The sequence below is a fragment of the Prorops nasuta genome, unplaced genomic scaffold (assembly GCF_024137725.1).
Source record: "Prorops nasuta isolate Cenicafe-Biocafe unplaced genomic scaffold, Cenicafe_Pnas_1.2 PNAS00010, whole genome shotgun sequence".
Lineage (NCBI taxonomy): Eukaryota > Metazoa > Arthropoda > Insecta > Hymenoptera > Bethylidae > Prorops > Prorops nasuta.
The window spans coordinates 4,743,850-4,769,465 of NW_027116807.1; the positions used below are offsets into that span (position 1 = coordinate 4,743,850).

Sequence of the window (25,616 nt, forward strand, 5' to 3'; positions counted from 1 at the left end):
CAGTGCTGGCAGTGGGCTGATTGGGCACTAGCTAGCATAGAGCGCAGAGCCGCCGTCAGCCGTGTGGTGTAACTTAGTTTAGTGTGTATGTGTACTATATACAATAATAATCCGTATGTCGTCCTTCTAAAAGAGGACTCGCGTTATATGGCTCGACTATTGTAACATATGCCCCTGTGATGTCTACTTGCTGGGAGCTTGGTAGGTAATAAGTACTAGGTATACTTATTATGCTTATTAACAAAGAGAAGGAAAAGATATAGTTGTGTGCGTGAGTGTCCGAAGCCCTCATCGGTGCTTCAAGATGGCTCGCAGGCTGCTGCTACGCGCCATGATGTGATCGTTGGAGAGAAGCACGGTTGTAGTGTGTACTGTGTGTACGGCTATTATCGAAAACGCGTTTGGTCAGACTGCTGGCTGTGAGAATACAACGAAGTGTCGAAAAAGAGACGAGTTACAGCGGGCTGCATGCCTGCAAAAAGTTGGAAATGTGACATCTCTTTAAAAATCAGTAAGTTGTTGCACTATCGATGATCGTTCTAGTCTTTCGCAATGACTCAGTCGCCGGCTGCGTTTTCACTTCAAATTCAATGACATATAACTTCTTAGCAATCAGATTTGTGAATACGTAGTATATTATCCTAACACACATATCCAATTGATAAATATGGCTTATTCCACAGAAGCAAGATGAAGCTATACACTTGAGTGAAACAATCTGTGATACAATGTCAGACGCTCCATTCCCCTCACTAACTTTCTCATTGCTAAATAGATAGCGTAGCAATGAGAGCAGTCGATCAATCTCTTTGTTGAGCCTCGCTAATATATATTACGAATCGCTACTGCAGAACTATATTTAGCCTAGTAAAGGGTTTATTATTCGTTAGACAATGCGACAGCGATATGACCGCGAAAATCGCACTTTGGCAAGAGCTGCTTATCCAGCTCAGAATCATAACAGATTATTGCATCCTATAATTGGATAAAACAAAAGAAACCTTTTAAGATTTAAATTTAACAATTAGGAAATCAAAATTGTCTCAATTGTGACTATTAAAACTGTAAGATAGTACTTTGTACAAGATTCGTACACGCTAAAAGAAAGAAGAAAAGAAAAAGATTCCCAACGTGTGAGATATACAACGCAGCACCCTCTCTTCATCTTCGACCCAATCTTAAGTATACTTTGTTCAGTGATCGAGCGATTGATTTTCTTCGGTACAAAAATGAGTTACCGAAGATAAAATCTTGCAAAAGAAATGCAATAATCGTATTGCAGTTTAATTTATGATTATGAAGAGTTTGCAGAGGCTCGTTCGTTGTACTCAAATCGATTCGTAAATTGGGAATAAGCAAGGGCGCGCTTCAATATGAGACGATGAGGAGATTTGTGCTGCAATTTGAGATGCTGATGCGTGCAGTTGATCGGTACGCGCGGTGGTGGTACTTCTTGGGACATTTTCTATATAATTATAGCGCGAAGAAATGGGTGGAATAATCAGCAAGTCATTTCGATTACTTTCAATGTGTTAACCATTGTCCACGTTTTTGATTAATTATATTGAAGTAGTAAGTTATAATTTGTAGGAAAACCCTGATTTTCGTTTACGATATGAGGTCACAATTTGTCACGGTTCAAGGACCTGGACAAGTTGATTAAATTACTTGCACGCTCGCGCGTTCACTGTTAGCATAATGGTAATAACTAATATGCCTTTAAAAACATAAATAGGTGTGCTTTTCTCTTCCGAAGCGGTGGTAGTAATCGGTGGCGTGTGGTGTGACAATACGATCACAAAAGATACACAATGGGTGTTTGATTCACAGAAAATTATAGATTATAATATAGTGCAGAGTGTTTTGAAAAAGATGTTGGAAGAAATTCAGGCCTTCATGGAATATAGGAGTACGAAATGGAAAAAATATATAATATAGCCGCAGCAGCATGAATATTCCCAGAAAAGATCCTTAGATTCTCCAAGGATATTAACGCATCTAGTGAACATCCCCAGAATATTCCCTGAACGTCGCACGCTATAATATAGCATTTCTCGAATTTCAGCAAATGGCCAAATGGAAAATTGAAAGAATTTTTGTAAACTATACCATATAGTCGCTACGTTTTACTAATTATTTCTTTTACACCGAAAGCTCGGCTGAGTAAAGGATAGAACTAAGTGAGGACTGAGAAAATGAGAAGTTGCTCTGAATAGAGATATAGAAGGAAAATCGTATGCCGCGGTTTCCATGGTAACCTGCATTGATTCTTCCCCTCTAGTTCCGTTGTTTTTCTCTTCTGCGTGTATGTCTATAGTAATATATAGTAATACACACAGTTATTCCTTATTCATTTCTCTTCTCTATACAACCCCCCCCCCCCCCCTCTCTTCTCGAACACGCGCGCGCGCGCATTTACGCACTCTTCTCGTTTATCGTTTCTGCTGCTTCCCATAGAACACCAAATGACTTAAAGACATCTTTTAGGCATCTTTCAGTCAATTGGCTAACTAAAAGATATGTATAGGATAACTTTTAGTCAAGTGTGCTGTATGGGTTGGCAACTTTCATCAAAATCTCAAAGCAAATTTCTCATCCCCTTCATCGGTTAGGTACCTTTTTAGAAAGAGCGCGGTTCTCATTTTAATATTCTTCTAAATTGCGCACGCTCAATTTCTTTATCGACAAAATCACGTAGTTACATTTTACAGAAACAATGCACGTCACTTAACTATATCCCTGTCCTTTTGTACTCGTACATTTATCTACATTATACAATAATGATATCAATCAATCAATTATTGTAATCAACTTGACGCATTAAATTAATACAAAATCCACATGTATGTATATGTTTTTAGAATTAAGCGACAACTACTATACAAATTGTTATTATAAAAATGTCTGGAGGTAAATCCGAAAACAGAGAAAAACGCGTTCTACGAGAGTCGTAGATACACCGTTTAAAATATAAACAGCAGTGTCTATCCAATTCCAGGAAATAATGAATTGGGAAAGAGAGCTGTGTCTCTCGCAAGTTTAGCTTTGAGTTAAACTTTTTTCTTTTTTATTGTGTATTTATTATTGACTTTTGAAAGAGGAATGCCTGCGAGGACCGATTAAATTCGCAGAATTTTCGTTCAATGTATTATTAATTAAAACTGTTGCTATATATCCTACCGCTGGCTTACTATATATATACTGATATTTTTCTTACTATTTACAGATGAGAGAAGCGTCCGAAATGGAATCGCTGCTAGATGAATTAGATTGTACCGAATGGCAGAATGAGGATGGAAGAGAGTCTGCAGCGGATGCTTCGGGAAGAACAATTGCTGTCGAAGGAGGAGGCAGCAGCAGCAGCAGCAGCAAACCCGCTACGGTGCTAATAAGTCACCTTTCAGCGAAGAAAGAGACTGCAGCTAAGGAAAATGCAGGAGGAGACTCATCGGTGGCTACACTTAAAGAGACCGATCAGCGATTGGAAGTTGATTCAAACGACAGTCCTCACCGTGAAAATCCTTCAAATTCTTCTCCGACGAAGGATCATGCGTCGGAGCAACGTGCAATAGCTCTACCGCCAGCCAGTGATCTGGAAGATACTCGTACGAACAAGTACAATTGTTCGGAAGAAAAAATGGGTCTTCGGTCTGGGAGGATGGCGGCTGTAGGGAGCGAAGTAGAGAACGCGAGAGGAAAGACGAGTGGGAACGAGGAGGAAACGTTTGGTGATCGCGGTGCAGGGTCACCGTCCTTGAGCGAGAAACCAAGCGACACCACGGTACCGCGGTTGACCGAGGGTGCGTGCAAGAATGAGAGAGAGGCTAGAAAGCGAACGGCGACGGATCAGCATCTCGCAACGTCCACGGCGGAGATTAAGAAAATCGGAGTAGAGATATCCGAGGAGGAAGCCAATCAGTTGAGAAACGACGTCCGTAGACTGTCTCCGGTGTTGGTCAGCCTCCGCGAGAGCACCTTGGGAGAGATATCCCTCACACCGGACTCTTCGTCCTTCGACGGAAGACCGGTCAATGATGCTGCTGCTAGTACTACTGCCGAAGCTTTCTCGCCCATGTTCAACCCTATCCTCGCTACGAATGAAGCTTGCGCTTCCTCTTCAGCCTCTCTCGCCAGCCCGGAATCACCCAGCTCCTTGAGGAGCGATCGATCGAATTTGCAGCTTCTCCCTGGCGAACAATCGTCTTATTTGTCCCTTGATGATGTCCCATTGGACTGCAGGAAACGGTTGGAGTACGAGGAGAATGAGCAGCACAAGCCGAAACCAGGGGACAATGGTTCGTTGGCCAATGACGTAGCGGTGTCGACGCCCATCCCCGTTCATCTTGCGATCTCGGATTTTCCCAACAAAAGAGAGAGACCCGACGATCGTGCTATTTCGAAAACTTGCGTCGAATGCGTTGCTGACTACGGGCTTTCCAATTCTGTTCAGCACGACCAGCAGCACAAAATCACGCAACACTTGATGGTTCTACTGGAGCGTATGGACACGACGGTGCAGAGAAGCACGGAGGCTAAGAGCGTTGTTAAAGCGGATGTTAAACGCGACGAGATGGGAGCGAGGCTCTCGAGGAGCGAAGACTGCGATGACGAAAACTTCGGGAGAGAAATGGACGAGCAGCTCAGAGAAGAGAGTAATGCCAAGTTTGATGAGTGTCCGTTGAAGAAGGATGCTAATAATTTGTATGCGACAGCATCTAGTATAAGGAGACAGGACCAGCAACAGGCCTTGACGACAAAACTGCCGAAAGAGACGAATAGTCCCTTGTCACCGAGAACCGTGTCCAGAATTGTTTTGACAAGACTGAAAATTAACGAGGACTCTCAGATCAAGAGTGCCGAGTCCTCCAACAGACAAAGGACCGAGCAACGGTTGTCCTCGAGGGAGGATCTTGGCACTTCAAAAGTCGTCATGAAGAAACTCGATCCCGACCAAGAGGTGGTTTTTGCGCCAGCGGCAAATCTATCCAGTCAGAGAGACCTTGCCGCGGTAAATGTCTCTTTGGGTTCGGAGATGATGACGGAGATCGATAGCCAGGAGCTTTCGACCGTAACGGTCGACAGACACGTTCGCCGTTGCGATAACGAAGCAATGTCCGACCGGAGGATATCCTGCCGAGAGAACGACCACCACCCCCTTGCTTGTGACGAGATCGTTCCCGAGCTCGTCACTAGGATAGAGTCCGAACAACCCGATAACTTTATCGAAGATTCAGCGAGCAGTTTGACCTTGGCTCCTGGTACCGGAGACGAGGTACGCTCAGATGGCAGCGATTCGGGACTGGGCAGTGAGATCCCTGGGGAAGCTGGTACCGCTCCAGCGCCTGAGAGTGACTCGGAGACGTCTTTTCTCGACAGGATACCCGATGATATTCTGTCTGATAAAGAGAAAGGTAAATGTCCCCTAGAAACGATCACAAACAACATTGACAGATACTAAGAAACACTTCTTCTCTTTCAGCTGAAAATCAATTGGTGATTTTCCCCCATTCGAGCAATACGGATGCATCTGGCTCGTCCCAAACGACTCTGACGAGTTTTCAGAACCCGACAAAGAGCAATCTCAAACGAAGATTGTCGGACTGTGTGGAAGGTGAGCCGAGTGCTAAGCGAAGTAATAAGGATGAGAGCATTAAAAAGAAGCGCACTATTCAATTCGATGCTGTCACGGTTTATTACTTCCCCCGATCGCAGGGATTCACCTGTGTACCATCTCAGGTATATTTATAGCTTATTTCATTAGTTTCTCAGTAATAATTACTCCTTTCCGTACAATGGTATTTTATAAAGGAAACTTTTGTTTATATTTTATTAATTTTAGGGCGGTAGCACGCTTGGAATGAGTGCTACGCATACCTATGCCGAAAGGTTTTCATTACCCGAGCATGCCGCTGAACAGAGGCGAATTCATCGAGCAAGATTAGCACAGTTGCGATCCGAGCGGGCTGCTAATTGCGTTGCGGAAGCAGCGTCGAGCTCCGAAGATCCGAGCGATGATACCGACGAAGAACCTAGCGATAGCGAGGATCTAGACATTGATAGTTATTACTTTTTACAGCCTGTTCCAACGTGGCAAAGGCGAGCGTTGCTTCGAGCTGCTGGTGTACGTCGAATTGACACTGTTGAGAAAGACGAGTGCCGGGATATTAGAGCCAGTAGAGAGCACTGTGGTTGCGGCTGCAAGGGATACTGTGATCCAGAGAGTTGTCCTTGTAGTAGAGCAAATGTAAAATGTCAAGTAAGTTTTAAAGTTGATCAAGCAAATCAACAATAGTGAGTAGATAAATGTGGAATTCGAGAGACGGTATTTCTCTTAAAATAATAATAATAAAATAGAGAGTAAAAAAGAATTATTCAATCCGCGTGTATAAAAGTAGCGAAGAGAACGTATAATTTATTATATTTTTTTGTAGGTTGATCGCGCAGGATTTCCCTGTGGCTGTTCTCGCGATGGCTGCGCCAACAGTTCGGGGAGAATAGAGTTTAATCCCGTGCGAGTGAGAACGCACTTTATACATACATTGATGAGGCTTGAATTGGAGAAGAAGCAACGTGATGAAGAAGGAATTGTACACGAAATTCCTGACAATCAAGGTGGAAGAGGGCAGCTGAGAGAAATCAATTTATCCTCCATGATTGACAATACAGATGGAGAAGCGTCCATAAGTGGTCGTAGTTTTACAACTTTGCATTATGAAAATCATAGCATCGGAAGTAACGGAGTTAGCTGCCAACAGATTTTGCCTAATGCTAGAGAGGATAGCCTGGATTTTTATGCAATAAGGGATGATTGCTATACGGATGACACCGTTGAAGGAGAGCAAAATTGTCAAAGAAAGATACATCCTGAATTCAATCACAGTTTTCAAGCTTTTCCCGGACAGGCTAATATCGGTGTAAATTTTCAACAAACGGCTTACCAAGATTACCAAGAGTATACAAATCTTCCCTCTACTTCCAGAGCACAATTTCAAACACAATTTCAAGCTGCCTCGGGTAATCAAAGCTTTGCGCATTACGCTCCCTACAGCCAGGATGCCAATTCAATTTCCGGAAGCTGCCAGGCCCATCCAGGTCATAGTTCTTCTAGTTACGAAACGACAAGCTACGCTCAAGATGAATCTACAGGATCCCAATATACCAATTTAAACTCGGTGCAACCGGTGAATACCATTGTACAACAAATGGGCAAACTTGAACCATTTTCGGAATTGTTGTCTGGCAGATATTCTTACTATGGTGAGTTGGAGCCTCAGAACCACAGCACTTATCACGTTTCTGCAGCGAAAAATGAAACTGAGAAAAGCGAAGAGAGTCAGAAGAGATTGGAAGGTACGGCCGAATGTGACGAAAACTTCGGAGAGATTATTAAAAAGTCAATGGTTGAAACTGTATCTGCTTAAAGAGAATTGCCGAGAAGGAAGAAACACTGTCGAGTGATGAGTATGCATATTGAGAGCTAATTTCATAAATAATTTGTTTAAAGATGATTCAATAAATTGTTGTTAGCTAAGGAGTAGAGTGCGTATTAGTGAAATTTTTGCATCGTGCAGATTAAAGAAAATCATAAATTTCATAGTTCTCTACGTGAAACAGGAGCTTGTACTGGCAATAGCTAATTCAAGACAAGTTTCGTGGATATTAGGAAATTTGTTCAGCTCATCGCGCATCCGCCCGGGATAGAAACTTTGAACACAATCATTTTCGCGAGGTGTTGAAAGAAATGAAAGGTAGGATGGCGTTTCCAAGTTCCAAGTGTCCGTAGTCGCTTTTGACAAAGGATTATGCGAGGAAGTTCTTTGTCGTCGAAAATCTCCGATAATCTCTAATTGGAAGTACCATACGAAGAAAGAAAACCCCATAAGAGGGAGGGAAATTTCAGTGAAATTATGACCAAGAAACAAACAAGGGATCAGTTTAGAACGCTACTTCGTACATTCGACTATTATACTTTGAATGTAAAACTACAAGGCTTTACGAAAATGTAAACATTTATAAGCAATAGGATGGTTTACCAAAAGGACTGCGCCCGGAAATCCGTCTGATTTATATGAATAATTATAATTATTCGTATTCTTGCACCAATAGTATTGCTAATCAATTAACCAGTGTGTAAATGAGAGAAGAGGGCAGACAATTGTAGACTACCGACAAGGTGATCTAAGTGATGTATTACGAAAAAAGTTGAATTACAAAGATAATTCAGATGGGGTTTTTCTTTCAAATAATGTTCTAACGTCAATAAAATAAGATATTAGTACTGATGAGAATTTAATTTATATGCAAAATATATGTCGATACTAAATGGATAAGTAACGAGGTAGTTCTGCTGAACATAATTTTTTTCATGGTTATTATAATACCGAATAAAAAAAATTCTTTTCATTCGTAAATGTTCGTTCATTTATAACAATGTCTCTAATTTGCCAATAATATCGGTAGAAGACCAATAATAACAAGTCAGGGGGAAACATTAGGTAATAAGGAAGAAGTATAATAAAGTAAAATAATGATTACTGCCAAAATAGTACAACTTTCCTCTAGAGGTTTTTCAGACTTACCTTGCACTGGTAAGTTTGAGCTTTCGCGAATAAACACGGGAAATATTTTATCTAAACTGCCTGTAGAGATATGCAATTTTTTAAAACTAAAGTAGCTACTACCACCTGAAACATAAGTTTCTCAGGTTCTTGTAGTACTATAGTAGTACACGCATGTAATGTCTGAAGTGATGACGAGAGAACTATAATTGTCGAACTAATCCCCATTCGTAATTTTAGTCAAATATCAAAGGCTCGGTACATTAGTGGAGTCGCACTTTTTTATTCCAAGTATTTGATATGCTACCTTAATTAGGATAGGATACATCACTTTGATTGCTTCTTTAATACTTTTCTTGTTAAAAGGGTTTTCTATTTTTCCAACGTCATTTTTTTGAACATTTATTTACCTCGCATAATATGCAAAAATATTCGTAATATTTGTATTCGTTCAGCCGACGCAGCGCGTTTTTCAAGCGCTTAGTAAAATACTCGACATGGTTAGTCAATTTTAAAAAGCAATGAACTGAAACGGTTGAACGCACTCATTTTCACAATTCTCACTTGAAGGAGATATAAATATTGATCGATTTTACACTTTTGGTAGACCTCCTGTAAGATTTAACGATATGCTTATGAATGCAGCTTATTCATAATCAGGGCATGAACTATCGAAAAGTAAAACCCATACGAGTATACACATATAGATAGTGCAACAATATTATATACACATTTTATTCCTGTAAGCAATGTTATTACCTGCTAATATGCATACGCAAGAATAGCCAATTTCATAATAGGTTAAGAATCTAATTACAAGTTCTTTATAATATCAGTTAGTAAATATTGATTTTAGATGATTTTTATCTATCTAAAGAGAAAGACTGTCTGCGAAAAAATATAGTTGATTTGCGTACCGATAAATCTAAAACCAAAAACAGGGCACATGCATTGCATCTACTGTACATCTCCATTGCTAGATTGTTATATGGTGCTAGCATATCGACCACACTCTGTATACTAAATCATGTTTAACAATATTTCATTACTCGTTGTAATTTACTTGTAATAGAAATTTTCCACTTTATTAACAAACATATTTTTTTTGCTATAGTATAAATAACTTAACATATTGAAGACGGTATGCTTTTACATGTACATAGCCTTAATTCCTGTGCATAAGCAAAAGATATGTAATGAATGATTATCTGGTTCTAGGCTCTCGCAATAATTGCATAATTTATTGAATTATGGTGTTAATTTCTTGAATCGCGCGACGCGTAATTATTATCATTGTTCGTCTTCAATGTGCTGAATATTTATTTCGATATTATTTAAGCTTGCAAATTTTTGTGCATATTTAAGAAAGATTTTTTCGTAATATTAGTGCAATATTATTAAGTTTTATAGCCTTAGTCCGTTGTGGGGAGTATTTGTTCTACCTGATGAATTTTGTACAATTTTGTACTTTAGCGTTCGCTGAGTCACAGTTTGGTAAATCTGACATGAGATTGATTCAGATAATATATAGCATGCATCTTTAAAATGAGAAGATACTGGTACATTGATTAGATTGAATATAACTCTGAAACGGTTTCAAAAGAATCACGATTCAAGGAAAACATATTAACATTTTTAATCTATAAGAAATATGGAAAGAAGAATTTATCAACTTAAATCTCCATAATTAATCCTGAGAACTATACTTTTCATTTTAATGTATCGTAATTGATTTAAAATGAGCAATAAGGCCAAGATAAAAATTGAAACCTTGTGATGTAGATAATGCTGTGTCTGCCAGAGCGATTCGAAAGTTTAGTTATTGATATTATAAATAATATAAAATACAGTAGAAAAATTGGAGCAAAAGGTATGGTAAATTTACGCTTACCATTGTCACACACAAAGGTATAGTATAATAAAATTGTAAAGAAGAGAAGATTGCACCGATCTCTTTTCATCATCCTATAAATTTTCTGACTCGGACCTTGTCAACGAAGGCGGCTGCGGCGGCATCCCCAGGGCGGTGATCGCTATACCACCCCATGAAAGATAGTTGATATAGAAAATGGTATATATATAAATATATATATAGTATTAATTAAATTTATATACTGCATATACTAATCGTGTCAAGTCCCAAGCATTCTTTGTTAAACTTTTGTACATGCTTGAGTTTGTGCTACTATTTTAATCGGTGCCTAAATTGTTAATATGCTATTATAAATGAAATTAAAGCCTCCTAAATATAGTAGTTTACAAAGATATGTTAACTAATGGAGTTTTTAAGCTAAAGCGCTGCAAGGGATATGATATACTTCTGTACAACATATAAATATACATTTAATTATATCAAAACGTATGTAAAGTAACTTTTAGAATATTTCAGTAAAAAAAAAATAAGTTCATAACGTTTTATTAAATGTTGTAAAAAGGATTCTCGTTATGGTATGTACATTATCTTATATTTTAGTTTTACATATACTCATATTTTCTGGATATTTCCATGGTGGAGACAAAAATTTGTCAAACCACTTAGATTTTCATTTTTAAACTTAAAGCTTTTCAAACAGTTTTATAAGACTCTTGCTAAGTATATGGCTTTATACCATTCTTGATAAAAAACAGTAAGAAGAAAATGTTTTATAAAATCTATAGTTGTAAATTAATAAAAATGTTCCACAGAAAGAAAGAGAGAGAAAGAGAAGGTGGGAAGAGGATGCCTAAATAACATTTCTATGAAAATTAAAAGTACCGCCAAGGGTAGGAGTGCTTTGGAATTGAATGACGAAAGGGCATGGCGCCATAACAGGATTAAAATTACCGCCAAGAATCGAAACTCTGCGCGCGCACATGTTGGAATTGGACCAATCGGACGACGAATGAGCATGGCGCCACAGCGAGAAGAGAGAAGAGAAAATTGTTTGGGGTTATGTATGATACATTTGTGAAATTCTGGTTTGTCTCATTTGTATCGAGTTTTTAAAGCAAAGAAGTTTAACCTATTGAGAATTACTCCATTCGTTTAAAGGAAGAAGTAATTGTTCATTCTGACAATTAATTTATTTTTAGAGGTCGCAGTTAATGAATTGGCTGTTGAGAAGGAAGATAGCAAACTGGAGAAGTAAGAAGGGATGGATGACGCGGCGTCGAACGGTCGAAAGGGAAGGGAACGACATTTCTGCCTTTGCTTTGCCATTGCGTCGACGAGTGTTGGGTTCTCCTCGACCGCGGAGCACTACTGCTTGCTTAATGCTGATGCTACCGCGCCGCTAAACTGGACAACCTGGATGGAGCTTGGTGCTTGATAAAAGCCTGCCCGTACTTGTAGTACTACTGCCATTTCCGTCCAGACCAGAGGTTAGTTTCGTTTATCGTGTTGCAGTGAATTGTTACTTTTGCGTCTATTACTGTACCATCAAAGGATTCAGACAAACCGTTGCGTGTACATACTATAGGTGCCTTATGGTGCTTTTCCGTTCGTGCTACCTAATGCAGCGCGAGAAAATTGAGAAAGCAGCGGACTAGCTCGACTTAAGAGCGCGGCGTGTCAGTGTCGTTGACGTTTCTCGTTGTGTCAGTGTCCCGCTTCTCTCGCTCTCCTTCTGATTCTACCTCCTCCTGCACCTCCCCCCTTGTACTCTCTTCCCTCATTCCTTGCTATAAACATCTGTCTCTTATCGTATCGTGCTACTACTTTTGCTGTTTGTTATTGCTGCTGCCGCTGCTATCATTGGATATTCGATATTGCTCTACTCTGAGAAGCTTCAAGTGCGATGCCAGATGACAGGTGCGCGGCATTGCCACGGCTACCTACGGAAAGTTCAGTCCGTTGCAGCAACAACAACATCGAGACATTAGGATATTCTGCAGAATGACGAATATTAGGCTGTTCAACCGGAAGTACGGCGAAGAACATCGACGAAGACGAAGGCGACGATTGCAACTTCTCTTGCGCTAGCAGTGGGCTATGAGCACTGACAATGTGGACGATTCCTTGGTAATTATACCTTTCTCTTTTTTCATTCCTTCGCACTCGTCTCTCTCTCTTACAGATTTTCTCTCCCATCTATGTATTCATAAGACCCCCGCAATATTTCATGTTTAATTATATCCTTCTATTTATTAGCGAAAGTTTTTCTTATATACATCTATCGCACAATGTGAAATTAGCTGTCTGATACGCTGGTATTCATCTACATACTGGAAGTTAATTTCTCGTGCCTATATATACATAGGAGACTTGTAGGAAGACTATATAGTAATGTATAATACACGTCCTTTATACAATGGACTATAGTGCAACTCTCTCACGGACTATCACACCGTGAACTTGCACAAACAAGAGTGGAAAAAGTGCGCAAAAGTAGAAAACCCTAAGCTTAAATATATATATAGTAACGATCAAGAGGTAAACAAGTTTGCATCAGCCGTTTCAAAATATTAAAATATTCGACTTGGGTGTAGTAGCAAGAACCATTTATATAATTGAAATTCGATGAATTGGGGCAAAACTTTTATACTGTGTACATACCGTGTATATTGTCTCGTGCTTACAAACGGTGAGGATGCTTTGATTCTAGTAGACGAAGATGATTCGCCACCGCAGTTTAAATAATTTTACACTAGAATTTAATTATTTACTATGTTTCCGTGTATCCCTTTGCTCCGTTTGCTAAAATATTGCTGTAATTTTCTTTCAATAATAACAGTTGCAATAGGCTCAATTGATAGACGACGGAGCAAAGTCCTTTTTCATCCTCTATTACCTACCAGTCTACGTGTGATTTATGCATGTATAAGTATAAACAATTTAATTCTAGGTTTTGTTCAGATTCGTGCACAGATATAAAAATAGCCTGAAAAATCTCTCTTATTAGAGTCATTTTATTTGCACAGACTTTTTCCTCCGTTAAAAGACTCGCTACGCGTACTATAATTATTGCTCGTGAAATTATATAAAGATTAAATTAAATGTCAAATTTAAATGTTAATTTTTAATGCTTTATTTCTGATAATATAATTTAAGTCGATAGCGCTCGTTATATCTACTCTCCCGCGTTTTACAAGGTTTCATGCAAATACTCTATTATATACTTTTGACTCAAAATTTTTAATAGTTTTCTCAATATTCAGGTACTCGCGGTATTAATAAGAAAAAAATACCATTATTTTGCAGATCGGTTGGATACGGCATTTTAATAATATTATTCTGAAGTGAAGCGAGGAGAAAGAAAATTCGTAAAATAAGTTTATAGACTATAGAGCTTATATATCAAGCAATTCGCCCCTATCGTTGATGAATTAACGAACGTCAGAGTGACGCAGGTCTTGTCACCAGTGGTGTTGCGCGCGTCACAATAGATACGTCACAGTTATAGGAGCCTGGGTAAGTAGCGAGTAGGCAGGCGGGCAGATAGTATACTTGTTACGTTCTATCGTAATACACTGCACTGCACCCTTAAACGCCTCTACATTCTCAAAATGATATAATACATTTTGTATATTACCCACTCTGTAAACCTCTTTCTGCCTTTTCCCCATTGCTCACTGCATATCTATAAAGAATGGATGAAAGAAAAAAGGCTAGAGCAAATGTATATATAGCTAGAGGAAGCTTTATTTATATTTTAATATTATTGATAAAGCCGAAGAAATTGCGTATACCTGGAATAAAGAGTGTGGGTGGCCACACACTCTCGCACTATTACCAACAGAGTTCCAACGATATAAGAGGGATTCAAGGTGACCGCATATTAATAAAATTGACCATTGAGATTCATCTATTACGATATACCACCGCGCTTGTCGTCCACGCGCTCCTGCCTTCGGATAAATTTCACATACACGTGACTCTGATGTAAACCAAGCGTGTGTTAAATGCCCTTTTATTTCCATTCAACATTATCTTTGCAAGAGTAATCGTTAATTTACCATGTATCTCAATACTGAGATCTACTCGTTATTACTTTTAGTTTTAATGATACATATATACATGTAAAAGGGCAATAAACTACAATATGTATATCAAAATCGACGTTATAGACAATGTGTACAGCTGGAACTGGTAGCATAAAAAGCACGTGGTATATAACTGTTCTTATCTGAAAGTTGTATGTGTCATCCTCCTTCGTATTCCATTATTTAGTGTTTTCATTCTAACAATGCAATATTATTCAATAATCATCGTAATAGTTGAAAAAATGTCCTTTCCATTCACACGCTCACTCGTTATCTGCTTTTGTTTATCTCACAGCGGAGATAGAGAAGAAGAAAACAAGTTTCATGAGTACGTTAAGAGAGATCACACTAGACACACGGATGAAGGTTTTCTTTGTTCGGATTGAGTTATTGTCAGCCAAGGTAACTCTGAGAAATGCTTGGATATAATAGACGCCAAGAAGAAACAATGACGAGTATCTGTAATCGAATGTAATTAATGTGGCTGGTTCACTGCTCACTGGATACTAGTAACTAGACGCGGTAAGAGTGTCATGGCGGGAGGCCGAGTTTGGGGGTTCAGCCAATGACTGTAGAGCACAGCTAGCGTGGTGCATGCAGGCAAATATACGCGATATAGGTTAGTATAGAATAAGGCTTGTGAACGATGCGACGTTCGTCGCGACACTCGACGATGCTGCTCGCCCGATAGCTCGACTAGAGTAACTCTGTTCCATAATCCATCCAACTCCGGAGACGCGTCACTTGATTATTACTCAGTTACTCGCTAGTCGTCGTCATTCGTCGTCAGTTCGTCACTCGGTCAGTCCAGCCCAACAGTCGGTTCGCGAATCGCGACTGCTAAGTTAACTGGCGCGCGCGTGTTCATCTTTCCACGATCATAACCCATGTGTTACACTCATTCTTTTTCACCTTTTACGAACGACCGTTTGTGCAGTTAACCACGAGTTTCCATGGAACATCCCATGTTTACGTCGCGACCGAATAAGCCTTTATGGAATTCCACAAAATCTTGCAAGATTCATGGTTTTTTCTCAGTTATTTCAATTCTCAAACTGGAGTGTTACGGTTTAAGGTATAATTGTAATAAAGAGGATGAACGGAAACAAATTATGGGCTTATGGGTTAAACTCGGTTGAATTATTGCTTTTTTTTTTTTAAATTGAACTGGCTGCAAATTCTTCAGGAGTGTTTATAGATATATATTGTAGTTGTAGAGTGTAGTGGGGTACTCACGGAGACGAGACGAGACGAGTAGAAGAATCGCGGGAGATGGAAGAGTTGGGCTATTTTGAGATTGCACTTGCGTTTTCCATGTATTAGGTATATCACTGGAGAAACCTTGCTTGGCTTATCAACGCGATTTCAGTGTTCGCGGAATGGACAGAAATCATGAAATTGGCTATGCAAACCTCCAATCAATTTCACTTGGGAGAGTTTAATTGAGAATTATATTCGAGAGCTTATACATACATATATATATATACATATATACATATATTTGCTATAAAATAAATATCTTGCCGAGGTATATATATATATATAATAGACTGACGAATACACCTCCGAGTAGGTATTGTGTTCGGCTCGGTTTTATCTAATCGAGATAGCATAATGTATCACACACATCTCTCTCTCTCTCTCTTAATATTATAGGTATATATATATATATATACATTCAATTTTAGAGTTGTTAGATATTCTAGAAAATCTGAAATTCCTGCGACTGACATTTAGCTGTTAGGAAAAAAAAATTGTAACAAACCTATATAGCTGAATTATCTTCTCAAGTTTTATAACGCGTTTTTCAAGGAAACATGAATCGCTTGTAAAGAGTTTATTACAGCGCTCCAAGAATAGCAGCTTGGTATTGCTGAAAATTTCCAACAACAGCCTTAAAATTATTATTGAGAAAGGAAGAAGGAATTTGCGTAAGGTGTATATATAAGAGCGATAAATACCATGCAGCATTGGCCCATTGTAATTAACTTTCCAACGAATTTCATCCGAGTTCCCTTGCACTTTTTCACTGTATCTTTGGACTCAGAGTAGATCAATTATATTGTATTATATTGAATTATAGACAAAATAAGAAAAATAATAGAGTACCGAGAAGCATAGTGTTTACAAAAGCAATAATTACCATGCAGCACTGACTCATTGCAATTAACTTTCCAAAGAATTTCAGAATTTCGTCCAAGTTACTTTGTGCACTTTTACATGCACCCTACCTTATTCTGGCACGGAATGTAAATCGGATTATATTGTATCGTGTTAAATTATAAACAGAATTAAGAAAATAATAGAGTAAGAAAAGAGCGCATTTCTTAATGAATATTTCCAAGAGAGAAAAAATTAGAGGCAGCTTTTCTAGCCTACTATCACTAATGATTTAAAAGTAGTATGTACTAATGGGTTGCAACGTCATATACGTGTAATTAGCACGGACGACGTCGCACCGATCTGGATTTACAGCGCGCGTCCTTATTTAAGAGAATTAACGCAATGACAAGAGCGAGCGAGGTCATTTTAATTTAATAACACGAGTAAAAAGAATGCAGCCGTTTGATTATTTTAATTTCATCGTCGTTTCTCCTTTCTCTTTTTCATTGAATTTCTGTTAACGACGGGACAGATCGGTATACGATCGTTGAAAGCAAATCTTATCAAATTTTAACGACGCGTACGAGCGTTAACTCGTTAATTAAGTAACGCGAAAACAAATAAGTACAATCGTTTGATCATTCCCTTAAATTTCTTCGAAGGAGAGCATAGATCGGTATACGATCGTTAACAGCAAATTTTATCGATGTTCGATGGTGCGTACGAATGTTGAATCGTTCATTAAATAACGCGAGAAATGCACTTATTTAATTATTCGAATTTCATCGTCGTTTCTTCTTTTTCATTGAATTTCTGTTAACGAGGAGATAGATCGATAAACGATCGTTAACAGCAAATCTTATCGATTTTTGACGAATTCCTACGAATGTTAACTTTTTACTTAAATAACGCGAGAAACACACCTGTTTAATTATTCGAATTTCATCGTCGTTTCTCCTTTCTTTTTTTCACTGAATTTCTTCTAACGAGAGTATAGATCGGTATAAAATCGTATAAAGCAAATCTTATCGATTTTAGACGATGCGTACGAATGTTAACTCGCTGAGTGAATAACGCGAGAAAAGAGAGAGAAATGCGGTGGTCGAATTATTTGAATTTCATCGTCGTTTCTCCTTTCTGTTTTTCACTGAATTTCTTGTAACGAGAGCATAGGCCGGTATATAATCGTTTAAAAGCAAATCTTATCGCTCTTTGACGGCACGTACGAATGTTTGCTTGCCAATCATTGTGTACGTTGTGTCAGCACTTTTTTTCTCATAATATCTGAGTAATTCTCGCGATGTATACATATATAATGTATAATTTTGTGCCTCTTCTTCTTTCTCTGGAAAATGCGTAATATTGGTCGGAGTGGTCGCGGCACAGGAGCTTTCTTCGACAAAGCCGGACTTTTGCAGTTGAATCAATGTAATTCGATTCGTCTCGACGACTTACGTAATTCTCACTTCGTTAGAAATTTCCTCGCTTACCGCGAATCGTGTGGATCGGATGACACGCTCGATCCTTGTTGATGTGTATATGAAAAGAAAATTTCAGCATATTTTGTGCGATAATGATGATTGTGTGTATTAGGGAAGGTAAAGGTGGTTTATTATATATATATGTATACTTAGGTAGATGAAAGCAAGCAGCCGTTACAGGTTTTTTTTTTTCAGAGCAACTGGTAGTAGTGACAAGTAGTGACAGGGCGTTCATTTTATCTAATAATAAAACGAGGCGTCGACGCCAGAAAAAGTCTTATCGTACGAGAGAAATAAACTTGATAATTTTTCTGTACTTCATTCATATATATATAGCGTGCTATACGTCGCAGGACTATCGAACAAAATTCACGTTCACTCGCATATAATTAGCAAGGGCTTAATTACACGTATATTATGCCAAGTACGATTAACCCTGCAGTGTTACAGCTTATCCAATTTTACCGATCTTTCTTTTAGTCTGAAATAAAAATATGCACATAGGTTAAGATTGTTTAATAAAAAAATAATTCGAGTAATCGATCGTTAATTTATTAAACTTAATTAGGCAGGAAAACCAAAATGACTTAAAAATTGAGTTGTACGAGTCATCGAAACTTGTTGAAATGTCGCGAGGGTGGAGGAAAGTGGGGTGGGGGGGGGGGGGGTTAAAAATGTATATACATACACAAACACACACACATATATAGGGATAAGAGATAAGAAGGAGAATATTAAAGAGTAAAAAACTTGCACGAGCAGACTCGAAAACAACGAAGGAGAAGAAAGGGAAGAGAGGAGGAAGGGGGTGGCGGCAGCTGGTGCGACATTGTGACGTGGATGCTGTGGCCCGTGTTGGGGGATGACGGGCTGAGCCCCACATCGGCCACGTCGCCCCCAGCAGCGCTCGGGCCGCCCCCGCCGCCGCCGTCGACTAGCGTCCGGGGGATCAACAAGCTCGGTCCCCTCTTGCTCTGTGCCCCTTGCAAACCTTCCAAACCCACCGCAAGAAAAAATCAAAGCTCGACCCAGTGGTACGTTCAACAGGTAAACATAGATCCGCTAATCACCTTTTCCACCAAAACTCTCTGCTCTTTTCTATAGTCTATCTTTCTCTCTCTCTCTCTCTCTCTCTCTCTCTCTCTCTCTCTCTATATATATATATATATATATAGCTTAATTTTATTTTTTTTGTCCCCCAATATTCCACGTTCCTTCTTCATTTCCTCGTGATTTTCTCAACGGAGGCTTTGGCTTAATCGCATATTGATGAGAAAATTAGGGTTTTTTTTCTTATGCTCTTTCATATTTTTTCAAATTTGTTTATGCCTTGTCGTACGTCACGCAAAAATATGTCCGTGACAATGTTGCTTATCGATAACACTTGCTTGACAAACGGATAATTTCGTTTAGCGGTGAGAAATTTTACGAAATGACGATATTTTGTCTTTTCCTGCTCCTTCTCCTCCTCCCCCCTGCAATGTAAGCGTATATCCTGGCAATAGAGAAGAATCTCGTTCATGTTCTAAGCGTCAATTTTATCCCTTCGCTCTTTTAATATTTTCCAATTTCGTTGGACATTTTTCACCACGAAACAATACAAGCTATGTTTTACTTGTGCAATTTGTGTGTAGTATAAGATACAACGCATTATTTTATATATGCATGCGATTGCAAAGCGTTTGGCACAGCGTGCATTAGAATTTTCGTTAAGCGCCACGTGGACTTACGGGGGGTGAGTAGTTCAACAAGAAAAAGAAGAAACAAAATATCAATAGAAAAAAAACATTTAAGAGTCAATGAACCTTATACAGGAATTTTTCCAGCAAAAAAAAACGGAATCCCATTGATTTGACCTTTGAAAGCCAATCCAAGGTCACAGTAAAATATCCTTTAGTTTTCTTAATTTTTTGCAAATGGAGGCTAATTTTATTTTGAAGGAAAAAAGGGAAAGCCTGTTACACCGATGTACCAATTAACCCAGACATTTTAGCTTGAATGTTTGGTTTAAACTGTAGAAAATATAGATGATAAAAATTGTACAATGAACGTACCGAATACAATCGTGCGTTTGACCGAACAAGAAGAAAGCCTGTTATGTGTATTTCACTGCCTCGTGCCGAGGTCAGTCTTTAACATTGAAGTATATTTCTTGCTTCTCTCTGCGTTAGGTGTACGCGAATACGCGGGATAATCGATATTTGGAATGAGAGACGTTTATTGTACAGGCATTATTCCAAACATCGATATTAGCCACCGTGCAAACTGTATACTGCCTTAAATTGGTGTCTTTTAGTACATATATATGGTACTATTATCAGGCAGGTTGACGCAATAGTTTATCAGCTTTTCCATCATTAAAAATTTATAAGAATTTTTAAATCTCTACGTGTTGTTATTTTCGCGTTATTGTAAAAACGCTGCCTCGCTATTTCTTGAACCAAGATGCATACGAATATTTCCCATTTGCAATGTTTGTCGTGCCCTGTTTGCTGTGTATAGCTTAGCCCTAAGGAGTAATATAAAAACTTTCCCTCGCTACCCTTTGTGCTATTATTTTTTTAAATTTTGTTTGTTTTGCTCTTTTCCACGTATGATTTAATAAAATCTGTGCATGTATGTAGTAGATAGAATAGAAGTGTAAACGAGGAGCTGTGCAAGATAAAGAGAGATCAGAGGTTCGATGATCGAAAGTCAATTGTTCCGATGATTATAAATATTGATATAACAATTACCTGTACCGATGATACGTAATATGCAGATTGTATGCATATACTACAATAGATTTATTTTTTGCAGCCCACGTGGCGCTTATGGGGCGAGGAAAGAGGGGATGGCGTCATTTACACAGTTTACTTGAAGAAAGTCCGTTATCACAGGCCTACCAGAAGTCTCTCAGCATCGGTAAGGGAACACAAGAGTCTCGTTATTATATATCTATAAATGTGTGTATACGTTAGAGTGAGGTAATTAGCGTCAAAGTATTTAAAACCGTTGCCTTATATACATGGAAAATTATGATTAATGGTGATTTCTACTTTTCAAGGACTCCGACGACGAAATCTCCCATCTAGAATGGGAAACCGTGAGAGTGCGTTTCCTGAAAGCTGGCACGGTGCAGCGACTGGTGGAGAGTTTGGCCAACGACGACGGGGAATTGGAGTCGACGTACATAAACGTATTCCTGGCGACGTACCGAGCGTTCACGACGCCACAGGAAGTTCTGGATCTCTTGCTCGCCAGATACGACGCTCTCGATAACAACGGTTCGGCAAGCGGAGGATCGGCTGGTGAACAGCACCGGAAAACCCTGGTGCAAGCCCTTCACGTCTGGCTCGACGCTTACCCGAGCGACTGGAGGTCTCCGCCGAATCATTCCCTTCTCGCGAGGCTCCTCGACTTCACGCATCGTCGTCTACCGGGCTCCGAGCTCGAGCTCAAGGCCAAACATCGCCTCCACAGGTTCCAACGCGAGGATCAGATAGGTGAATAACGAGGCACACAAACCCGCCTCTATCGACTCGATCAAAGAAACTCGGTGTACGCTGAAATCTTGCCATATGGTGGAAGCGAAGGCTCGCGTCACGCATGGAATCAGCTTGTAGTTATAGTATTAGGGTCTGAGTGTTGCGCTGCTATGAGTCATGCTGCGTAGCATAATAGACTTTGTGTATGAGAAAGACTTTTTTGTCCAATCGTGTTCTTCTGGCTTTACGTATCGTTCCTGAGAAACTGTTCGATTCGAGTCGTTCCAATTGCTTCGATCGAGCAGATTCATGATATCGAGTCAAAAATTATTCCTGCGTACGCGGGGAGATATTACTCTGTACAAATAGCTCGGCTCAGCTCGCTCGAAATGCTGAGAAATATCCTACGTGCCGGATGTTTACTCATTTTGTTATCACGATTCAATGGGCTGTATATTTATAACGTTTATAAGCGTGTACTCTTTCTCTCGTTACCTCTGACGTATCGTTGGCCCTCCCAGTGACAACACACCGACACTTTCACCTGTGGTTGGTAGCTCTATTAATTGACCGTCGATTGATAAAACTGTAATTTTCAGATTCCACGACGGTTTATGACAATGGCCGGCCTCACGTACACCAGCAGAAAGCATCCGATCGAGCGGTCGATCACTGGACAAGCTACAATTTTCCCGAAGTACCTCATCGACATTTTGCCGAGCAGCTGACACGCATGGATGCCGAAGTGTTCAAGAAACTAGTTGCACACCAGTGTTTAGGAGCAGTTTGGTCTAAGAGGGATCGCTCTAGGAGTCATGACGCAGCCACAGTATTAGCGACAGTAAATCAATTTAACGCCGTATCGCTGAGAGTTATCTCCACGGTACTAACGGATCCCTCTTTGAAATTGCAAGAGAGATCTAGAATTCTCGAAACCTGGATAGACATTGCGCAAGAGCTTCGAATTTTAAAAAACTTTAGCAGTCTCAAAGCCATCGTGTCTGGATTACAAAGTAATCCGATATATAGGTTGGAGAAGTGCTGGCAGTGCATGCCCAGAGAAAAACACGAGCTCTTTAGGGAATTGGAAAGGATATTTTCCGAGGAAAATAATGCCTGGACGCAGCGAGAGCTACTAATCAAGGAGGGTACTGCAAAGTTTGCGGATACTGCTGGGAGAAGCGACAGACACCTGCAGAAATTATTTCAGAAACAGAATACTCACGCAGGCGTAAGTGATGAAAAGTTTGATGAATCGATGTTTGTCGAACCATTATGCACTACGATCAGTCTTATCATACTCTTTAACGTTTCAGCATATTAGCTATGGCACGATACCATATTTGGGTACGTTTCTCACTGACCTCACGATGATCGATACGGCGATACCCGACACCATTGCCGAAGGGATTATAAATTTTGATAAGCGGCGAAAAGAGTTTGAGATACTGGCTAGGATAAGGCTATTGCAAGGTGCGGCCAATGCCTATAATTTCAGTACGGATCCATTGTTCGACCAGTGGTTCCATTCGGTTGTGGTTCTCGACGATCGAGAAGCGTATAAACTTAGTTGTCAAATCGAGCCACCGCTAACCGGTAATACCTTGAACAATCGCTGCAAGAAGAAGCAGGTACGTATGAGCCTGAGCAGGCAAAAGATCGACCACCAAAGTGCTTGCCTCTGATTTTGCATTTAATTCATTGCAGAGTCATCAGGGACATCGAAAGAACGACTCGATAGCCTCTACTTCCAGCTCGAATAGCTCCCAGTTTTATTGCGATCTGGACTCCTTACCGAGCTCACCGCACAATTCGCTGGAACGGCGCACTTCGCCATCGCAGCTATCCAGCTCATCGTCAAACTCTTCCCTGCCTTCGTTGGACGTATCTTTGAGCTCGGGAGGAGGTGGGACCTCCTCCAATCATCAGATTCGTCTTGCGCTACCCAACGTCACCGCACCCACCTCCACAACCACAAATGGAAATGCTGCTGCTGGCTTCGTTGGTGCACCAAGCCCCAGCCACTCGCACAAAAACTCGCCCGATTTCTACATTATCAAAGTCACGATGGAAAGCGATAACGTTGAAACAGACGGTGTGGTGCTTTATAAATCGATCATGCTCTCGAATAACGAGAGGACGCCCCAAGTGATTCGTAACGCTATGCTCAAGCTTGGTATCGAGGGCAGCCCCGATCAGTACACTCTGGCACAGGTGCTGCCGGATCGTGAGATGGTTTTACCCAACTCAGCCAACGTTTATTACGCCGTCAATACTGCACATAATCTTAACTTTATTTTACGCCCCAAAAGAACGTCCAATGAGAGTGCCACGGACAGTCCCAAAAGCAAGTCAAGCTACAATCATAAGCGGTAGTGTTGAATCGACGAGAATTAAATTGTTTGTGTTCTCAGCCTGAAACAGGTGGTGAGAGGGGGGGGGGGGGGAGCAGACAGACAGGCTTGAAAAAGGGATCTGAGATTTTGCATTTAGTTTATACTTAAAAGTGCGACGACAAAGAGTTTATATTGACGTAAAACGAGCTCCTTTCTCTTCAAATATACCATAGTTTTTATAATCATCTTTACAAAGAACCGAGCTGATGCTGGAGAACAAGGAAGCTCTTTTCGTCTCGTATTCGTGGCGAGTCATATAGTGTCTGATTTTAATTATTATGACATGTGGAATATCTATTGCGCGCGCGCTAACTATTGCTCGGATATATTTATCGAGGCAAAGCAGTTTTAAGCAATATTAAACAAAATATAAAAGGGCGTGGAAAATAGAATAATGTTTTATAGGATACTCAAAATTGATATTATATATATATATATATCGTTGATAGTACATTGCGAGAAAGCGCGGACTAATCTAGTATTAATTAATCATTGTGTAAAACGTTTATTAATTATCGCACATACGCTTAATGAACAAAGGCAGATATATTTAGAGAATAATTATAGAAAATTACACTAGTATAATAGCGCGGTGTAACGTGTGTGTTTTTAGTTGAATTTTGTAGTTACGAGATTATAATTAGGTGAATTGCTATGAATGCGAATGGCCTGTAATGTGTACAATTGTAATTTTGTAAATAATTTTAGTTTCGTGTTGTAGATTTGAATGTGATCGACTGCTTAAGCGGACCAACCCAACCCAGTAATCATTGTCAATTAAATTTTTCTTTTGTTAAACAACAATCTAAGCGTTGATCGTAAAAGTGACCTCCTAAGCGACCTTTGGAAGTAAAAAAAAAACCATGACACTATACATTCTTACCTTTTGGCCTCTTTGCTGGGACATTAAAAAAGTGGTAAAAAAAAAAAACAAACAAAAAAAAAAGAGGAAATCTGTGATATCGGTAAATCTCTCTTGGCCTCACAATGTAATCTAAGAAATAAATCCGAGCTTTTATCTAGCTCAATCGTTATAACAATTTCAATACTCCTTTTGCCTTATAGGCTGTAAATCTACCAGTGCTACATTGAAGTTAATCGAATGATTGGTGCATTCGGCATATTGTCTGCGCGAAAGAGTTTGACTCGATCAGGTCAGCACTGCGAGAGCAATAGAAGTAGGCAGACCAATGATATCACTTAAGGTCAAAGACGTTGGATCGGTGACTGAAAAGTTTAGGTATTTTAGCACGAGTCTTAGTCAGGTTTCGTTAGGCCAATAGCAATCAGTAGACTCTGCCACTCTGTAAAAAGGCCACGCGTGGGTTGGTTGATGAGTGGACTTCCGGTATGCCGACACTTCCGGCACGCTAACCTGTTGAGTTAGGGAGTGCAAGTACCTTTACCATTAGACAGGTAGGTGGTGGCGGTAGAATACGGCATTCTTATACCATCCCTTATACACCACTTGTAATACCGTACTCCGTAATACTGCACTTTAATCAGTATTATGATCGAATCGTTCAGCGTTTATCCGAATTCCAACACAATTTCATTGAAAATTCATTGAGACTTCTTAATTAATTCATCTTTATACAACCTATGCACAAAAAAATTTCATGAACAATAAACTTTGAATAAAAAAAAACC

General features: G+C 39.6%; 2 protein-coding genes across 4 annotated transcripts; both read left to right on the forward strand.

Moving 5' to 3' along the window:
* Positions 1-17: 17 nt before the first annotated feature.
* Axud1 (AXIN1 up-regulated 1) lies at positions 18-10,916 on the forward strand. Of its 3 annotated transcripts, none has more exons than XM_066733327.1 (5): positions 18-511; positions 3,227-5,411; positions 5,480-5,736; positions 5,840-6,256; positions 6,432-10,916. In XM_066733327.1, exons 2-5 carry the CDS (start codon positions 3,227-3,229, stop codon positions 7,419-7,421), a joined length of 3,849 nt encoding a protein of 1,282 aa, XP_066589424.1. In that variant the 5' UTR covers positions 18-511; the 3' UTR covers positions 7,422-10,916. The 3 variants fall into 3 exon arrangements, with proteins under 3 accessions (XP_066589424.1, XP_066589425.1, XP_066589426.1); XM_066733328.1 differs by having other exon boundaries at positions 18-201; XM_066733329.1 differs by lacking the exon at positions 18-511 and adding an exon at positions 3,092-3,145.
* A 4,247-nt stretch (positions 10,917-15,163) lies between these two features.
* Positions 15,164-25,605, forward strand: LOC136777201 (ral guanine nucleotide dissociation stimulator-like 1). The gene is made up of 7 exons (XM_066733330.1): positions 15,164-15,594; positions 18,866-19,150; positions 20,903-21,007; positions 21,150-21,588; positions 22,170-22,801; positions 22,887-23,201; positions 23,278-25,605. Exons 1-7 carry the CDS (start codon positions 15,514-15,516, stop codon positions 23,944-23,946), a joined length of 2,526 nt encoding a protein of 841 aa, XP_066589427.1. The 5' UTR covers positions 15,164-15,513; the 3' UTR covers positions 23,947-25,605.
* The last annotated feature ends 11 nt before the right edge of the window (positions 25,606-25,616 follow it).

Excerpts from the sequence above, each read along its gene's own strand:
- LOC136777201 (XM_066733330.1), top strand. The coding sequence starts at position 15,514 with ATGGAATTCCACAAAATCTTGCAAGATTCATGGTTTTTTCTCAGTTAT. Across the intron at positions 19,151-20,902 it reads CCCAGTGGTACGTTCAACAG|CCCACGTGGCGCTTATGGGG; the intron begins GTAAACATAGAT and ends TATTTTTTGCAG. Across the intron at positions 22,802-22,886 it reads AACAGAATACTCACGCAGGC|CATATTAGCTATGGCACGAT; the intron begins GTAAGTGATGAA and ends TTAACGTTTCAG.
- Axud1 (XM_066733327.1), top strand. The coding sequence starts at position 3,227 with ATGAGAGAAGCGTCCGAAATGGAATCGCTGCTAGATGAATTAGATTGT. Across the intron at positions 5,412-5,479 it reads TCTGTCTGATAAAGAGAAAG|CTGAAAATCAATTGGTGATT; the intron begins GTAAATGTCCCC and ends CTTCTCTTTCAG. Across the intron at positions 6,257-6,431 it reads GAGCAAATGTAAAATGTCAA|GTTGATCGCGCAGGATTTCC; the intron begins GTAAGTTTTAAA and ends ATTTTTTTGTAG.